Source organism: Volvox carteri (genome assembly GCF_000143455.1).
Source record: "Volvox carteri f. nagariensis unplaced genomic scaffold VOLCAscaffold_29, whole genome shotgun sequence".
Lineage (NCBI taxonomy): Eukaryota > Viridiplantae > Chlorophyta > Chlorophyceae > Chlamydomonadales > Volvocaceae > Volvox > Volvox carteri.
Window position 1 is genome coordinate 753426 of NW_003307572.1, and position 6355 is coordinate 759780.

At 60.5% G+C, this 6355-nt stretch overlaps 2 protein-coding genes across 2 annotated transcripts in view; one reads left to right on the forward strand and one right to left on the reverse strand.

Annotated features, from left to right (window-relative positions):
- The window catches only part of VOLCADRAFT_93044 (uncharacterized protein), a gene marked incomplete at both ends in the record, with an annotated part of 3985 nt that extends 2780 nt beyond the window's left edge, over positions 1 to 1205 (reverse strand). Inside the window, 4 exons of the mRNA XM_002952394.1 lie at positions 34 to 165; positions 379 to 438; positions 587 to 782; positions 976 to 1205. Of these exons, the coding sequence (XP_002952440.1) occupies positions 34 to 165; positions 379 to 438; positions 587 to 782; positions 976 to 1205 (618 nt within the window). The remainder of the gene's footprint in view (positions 1 to 33; positions 166 to 378; positions 439 to 586; positions 783 to 975) is intronic.
- A 477-nt stretch (positions 1206 to 1682) lies between these two features.
- VOLCADRAFT_118097 (uncharacterized protein) overlaps positions 1683 to 6355 on the forward strand; it is a gene marked incomplete at both ends in the record, with an annotated part of 7945 nt that continues 3272 nt past the window's right edge. The window contains 8 exons of the mRNA XM_002952317.1: positions 1683 to 1940; positions 2365 to 2578; positions 2648 to 2780; positions 3272 to 3444; positions 4147 to 4385; positions 4794 to 4961; positions 5358 to 5555; positions 5821 to 5949. Of these exons, the coding sequence (XP_002952363.1) occupies positions 1683 to 1940; positions 2365 to 2578; positions 2648 to 2780; positions 3272 to 3444; positions 4147 to 4385; positions 4794 to 4961; positions 5358 to 5555; positions 5821 to 5949 (1512 nt within the window). The remainder of the gene's footprint in view (positions 1941 to 2364; positions 2579 to 2647; positions 2781 to 3271; positions 3445 to 4146; positions 4386 to 4793; positions 4962 to 5357; positions 5556 to 5820; positions 5950 to 6355) is intronic.

Below are 6355 nucleotides of genomic sequence, written 5' to 3' on the forward strand. Positions count from 1 at the left end.
CTTCCCCCGCTTCCCCCCCTTCCCCCCCCGCACCTTGAAATTCCACAGGGTCTTCAATGTGGCTTTGAGGGTGCCCAGCACGGTGAGTATGTTCTCGTCCCTCAGCGCCGCCTTCTCCGCCTGCAGCTGCTCGGGGCTGGGCCGCTCGTCATCGCCCACACGGAACTGCAGACAGTCGGGGGCAAGACATACACACAGGATAGATAAGACATACGGGCATACAAACCGACAGATAGACAGAAATACAGACACACCGTGGCACAGGCATGATGCGTCTTAAGCTCTGTGGCGTTAGCACATGTGGTGGTTGCGGTGGTTGTGGTGGTTGTGGTGGTTGTGGTGGTTGGCAATACAAGGTTATTCTTAAGTCTCACCTACCTTGGCGCGCATCAGGTATATGAAATATGCGGCACACGAACGGTATTGGGGGTATTGGGGCTGTTGGGGGCCTAGATGGTTAACGTTATACAGGGGGGATGTTGTTATGTTGTCGGATCAGAGCTCCGCAACCCCCCCCCCTTCGTTCCACCCCACTACCCACCCCACTACTACCCCAGCGCGTCCGACCCCCCACACAACCCCCCACCTTCATCTGCACCACCATCTCTCGCACGGCGTCCTCCACCACCTCAATGCCCTGCAGCTTCTCCAGCAGCCCCCTCCGCTCCGCAAGCACTCGCGCCACGTCCCCCTCCACCTTGGACAGCTCGGCCGCGTGCGCGCTCTCCGCGCGACTGGAGGCCGCCAGGGCCAGACCCAGCTCGCTCTCAAGCATGGAGGCCCTGGAGGGCGCAGTGCATGCAGTGCAGTGAGGGAGACCACCGCACACAGCACACAGCACACAGCACACAGCACACAGCACCCCCCACCCGGTGCAATGGGGTACGGCGGACCCCGCCCGGGCAGGCAGGCACATTCGGTTGCTACTTTCGGAACCCAGACGGGACCCCCTTCCTCCTGCGCGCGCTTATATACCTGCGCTGCTCGGACTCGAGCTGGCTGGTCAGCTGCATGATTTGGCTATCACGCAGCTCAAGAAGGCTGTCATAATGGCGGATGAGCGTCTCCAGGTCGTCGCCTTGGGGTCCGCCGAGCTTAATGTTGGGAGGCGCGTAATGGCTGATGTCGCCGGAGGTCCGCGTGCGATGCGGCGAGTAGGCCCCCGGCGCCCCCACGCGCGCGATGTTCGTCCGCGCGTTGGCCATTTAGCGAGGGATGATAGCACCTACGATTTTACGAGTACCGACGTTCGAAGGTAGGCCGGAGCTTTAGTGTCGGGTCGAGCAGGTTCTACGTTTCATCATCATGTCTGATTAAATAAGTTCACAGTTTAGCCTTGGTTGCTATGTATCTTATTGTGAGTTTTGTGGCCTATCCTGTGTACTGATTGGCGGAAGTTACAGTGCTCGAAAAGCCTAAGCGGAATTCCGATGGATACATAGTTCGATTGAATTATGCCAGCTAGATGCCAGTAACGCCACGGCTACCTGTCAGAACTGTACCGTTAGTCGGTTCCCGTTTGCACTGCTTTTTTGTGGTACATTCCTTACAGAAAACTTTTGCCTGACATTGGATTGTGCTTCTCTTGACGCAGTCGTCGTACTCCTAAATTGTTTGGCTATGCAACTGCTGTTGGCATCAAGGCAGACCAATGCAGTAGTTGGGTTTTGACTGCGGCATCCATGGACTTCTTCGCGTGGCTTACCCTGATAATTAAGACGTCATGGCTTTTTGGCTTGGCATTTGTGTTCCTACAGCTTTGGCGTACCTCCGGGCCTCGAAGCATTTCGCCGAAAGCTAACGTCGCAAAGCTGTCGTCTAGCGATCTAGACCAAAAAACACTCCAATCATCCGCTACCGCTGCGGCGGAAACAGTCGCGACACGGAATGAATGCTGCGCTAAAGGCGAAGGGACGCCGCCGGCTGGGACAGATTGTCGGGTAAGATGAAGTTCCTTTCCGCAGAGAAGCCGCCCTTCTATACCACTTCTCAGGGCGGTGGGGACCTGCGGCAGCCTGTTACACTTTTTCTTCTGAAGCACATGGGCCCTTCCTGAATCCCCTCCTCACGCAACTCCTGCATTGAATTCCGTAGCTTACATTCCGCGGGGGTTTTGTTACCTTGGATTTAAAACAGCCTTTCCTCCCCCTCCCTTCCGCCATCACCTCTATAACCCCCTCGCCGTCATCACCCGCCGTTGGGAAAGCTTCCCCGGGATGAACATCAGCACCCAGCATAACGCTGCTCTGACGTGGCTTGTACGGCGACATGAGCATAGGACTTGCTCCAGTAGAAATATAGCCCCTGAATCCGTTGGCGTTATAAAAGCAATCCCATCCCCCGGGTGGTGTCGACTCCGAGCAGACAGCACACAGACCCGCAACAAGGGAGCCGGTGGCGGCGGTGCCGCCGCCAGCACTCGCCCCGCCCGTGAGAGTCCTGTACGGCAGTACGAAGGGCACCTGCAAGCAGCTGGCGACGCAGCTGGCGGAGCGCCTCTCCGCGGTGTTGTCGCCTCTGCCAGCTGCGGTGACGGCGCCGGCCGCCGCCGCCGCCGGCGCCGCTGTAACGGCCTGCGGTAGCGCCACGTGTTGTCGGGGCGACGGCGCCGAGGCCTGCACTTCGCCGCTGCCGACGGCGCCGCCAGTGGTGGCGGCCGTGGACATCTCTTGTTACGACCCGGAGCAGCTCCTCTCGGAGCCCTCGGGCACCCTGTTGGTGGTGGTGATCAGCACGTACGAGGGGGGTTCACCCCCGGACAGCGCCAAGTTCTTCTGCAGGTGCCGCCGGGACCGCTTGGGGGGGGGACTGGGGGAAATGTGTTGGGTAGGTGCCTGGGGCGAGGGGGGGGGCCGGCGGCGGCGGCGGCGACGGGGAACTCTTCGCGTACGACACTCGTACACATGTATAAGCACGCACGTCCTTATGCATACTCGCCTAAGGCCTCCTGTTCGGTCTTCTCCACATCCCCACATCGCCGGATCGTTGATGAAACTCGTGGAAGCGCTTTTGGGATCCCTGACTCTTCCTCCCCTCTTCCTCCCCTCTTCCTCCCCTCTTCCTCCCCTCTTCCTCCCCTCTTCCTCCCCTCTCCCTCCCCTCTTCCTCCCCTCTCCCTCCCCTCTTCCTCCCCCTCGCCCATCGTGCGCCCGCCTTTCCCTTCGCCCTCACGCAATCTGTGGGCGTTGAGTTTGGAGTTGAGCTTTTGCTGTTTGCGTATCATGCCTTGCTCCCCCTCCGGCTGCCCCGGGGGCCCCTCCCTGTACCGCAGCTGGCTGGAGGAGGCCTCCAGCGACTTCCGCCTGGGCGCCGCCGCCCTGGCCCAGCTGCGGTTCGCCGTGTGGGGCTGCGGCAACTCCCTGTACGAGGAGCGGTTCAATGTCGTGGCCAGGAGGGTGAACCGGCAGCTGAGGGAGCTGGGGGCGAGGATGTTCGGACGCCTGGGTGCGTGGCAGTGGGAGTGGGGTGTTGCTGGGGGGGAGGAGAGGGGGGAAGGGGGAAGACGAACCACGAACGAGTGAAGCTGCTGCCAGGGCAAGAGAAGCAGAACTGACCAGTAGGCGGTTTTGAAGGAGGGAGGGGGGAAGGGAGAATGTGGGGGGGATGGGGGTGGGGGAAAACACGGGGTTTCGTGGTGGTGGGGGGTAGGGAGGGAGAGCCTCGATATACATACATACGTATGTACACGGGGTGCGTTGGCACATCGAGGCCCCCTGAGGGTTCCTCCGCCTAATTCTCCCCTTCCCTTCCCTTCCCTTTCATTTCAAACCCCCCAATAATTGGCAGCAGCTCCACTCGTTCGTGGTTCGTCTTTCCCCCAATAACTTTATAACTATGAAACAAGTCAAACTTTTACTTTAACTTTGCCATTAAGTAACCTTAGAACTTTAGCTTCAATGTTTTGCTCACGCTTTTTCCTTCTCCTTTGCCGGACGTTCCGTTTGGACTTCCGTACTTCCATCCCAAACCGTCATAAATCCTCCCGGACTTCTGACGCCGGCAGTTCATTTCTGATTTCCATGTATGTGATCTTTCCCCTCCCCTTCGCCTCCCCTCCTGATATCCCCCCCCCCCACTTCCCCCTCCCGCCCCCCTACCTGACACGCGCACATACACATACACATACACACACGCACACGCACTTAGGTCTGGGTGACGAGGACGTCACCGCCGGCGGCGGGGACCTCTCCCTGCAGTTCGCCGCGTGGTGCGAGGAGCTGGTGGCGAGCGAGGCCACCTGGCGGGGGCACGGACAGCAGCAGCAGCAGGGGGGTGGACCGGGTGCGGCGGGGGATGCAGCACAGGGTCAGGAGGAGCAGGAGGAAGAGGAGGAGGAAGAAGAGGAAGAGGAGGAGGAGGAGGAGGAGGAGGGTGCTGGTTCGGAGGTGAGGTGGGGAGGGGTGTATGGGGACCCTGGCGCCCCAGGGGAGCCAGCCATGGATGTGTGTGTGTGTTTGTGTTTGTGTTTGTGGTGATTGTGGTGGTGGTTGTGATGCGTCATTAGCGGGTCGGACCCTAGTCCTTCGGCCCAGGAGGGCCTTGCGCCGTGGCTGTGTGGGTTGTAACCAGCCAACAAGTGTGCCCTCCGCCTCCTCCCCTCCACACACATAACGACCGTCCTCATCACCACCATTATTTCCACCCCACCCGCACCGCCAGCAACCCGCCATGGTACGCAATGCAACGCCGGATTCCCCCCGGGGATCTATGAGGGTGTAATTCCTCCCTCCCCCCCTCCCCCTCCCCTCCCCTCCCCCCCGCCCCCCCCCCTCCCTCCCCCCCGCCTGCACCAGGTGGATATGGAGGACATTGGCGGCGCGGGGCCCCGGAGGGGCGGCAGGGCGGGGAAGGAGAAGACCCCTCAGACCGGCCCCTCGGCAACCGCGGGGGCGGAGGGCGGGGGCGGCGGGGGCCCGCCGGAGATGCTCAATCCGCTCATCCGCAGCAGCCTAACGAAGCAGGTGGGGTGTGTATGCATGTATGTATGTGGGGTCGTGGGGTTGGTTGTGGGGTATGCATTTGGTGCAACCCAAGAACCCCCCCACCGCCCGTGTCCCCTTTCCGTGGACCCGCACGAAACCCCCTTTCCCCCTCCCCCCCTTGACGGACACCTGGCATATGTACTACCGGATGCTCTCACTCTGCTGGTTCTGTATGTATGTGCGTCTGATATTAGAACTAGGGAGTTTCACCATCACCATCATCATCATCACCTTTGCCATCGTCACCATCAACATCATCACCATCATCAACATCATCAACATCAACATCATAATCATCAACATTATCATCGTCATCAGCAGCAGCATCAACCCCCCGGTCCCCCGCTCTCCCCCTCTTTTTCCCCCCCCCTTCAGGGCTACAAGCTCATTGGCAGCCACAGCGGAGTCAAGATGTGCAGGTGGACCAAGTCAATGCTCCGGGGGCGGGGGGGCTGCTACAAACACGCGTTTTACGGCATCGAGTCGCATCGCTGCATGGAGGCCACACCCTCCCTGGCGTGTGCGAACAAATGTGTGTTTTGCTGGCGACATCACTCCAACCCCGTGGGGAAGGTACGTGTGGCCCCCCGTGCCGGGCTCTGCTCATGCATGTGTCTCCGTATGTATATCTGCCTGTGTGTGTTATCTTCACAAACAACAAACCCACACATCACTTCATCGCGTAGGACTCCCTCCCTAAGGGCAGTTCCAAACTTTGGACACCTTCCGGCACTCCACTTCATGTCTCCTTATTTCCTCCTTGCAGCATTCATTCATGAGTACCCCCCTTTCACCCCTTGCCCCTGCACCCGCCCACCTCGCCCACCCGCCCCTCCAGACGTGGAAGTGGCGCATGGATGGTCCCCAGATGATTGTGGAGACTGCTCTGGATCTGCACACCCGCATGGTCCGGGAGTACTCCGGGGTGCCGGGGGTGAAGCAGGAGGCGGTGGCGGAGGGACTGCAGGTAGGGGGGGGGGAGGGAGAGCGGAGGGACTGCAGGTAGGGGGGAGGGGGGGAAAGACGAACCACACACGATTGAAGCTGCTGCCAGGGCAAGAGAGTAACAAACGGGAAAGGGGGAAGGGGAAGGGAGGGAGAGCGGAGGATGGGGAGGGAGGAAGAGGAGAGGAGAGGAGAGGGGAAAGGGATGAGCGAGTTTACACAAGGCGGAGGGGGGTGAGGAGGAGAGGGTGCATGGGACTGGGGTGGTTGGTTGCCTGTCGTGACAGCAGCTGCAACGCGGCGGGGGGGGAAAAGGGGGTCCGGTGTCTTTGCCTTCCTCCCCCCCCCCCTCCCGCTGTCTTCTCCGCTGCCGGAAGATTGCAAACGGGGTGTGACGTGCGTTTCTCTCGCCCCCCTTGCCCCTCGTG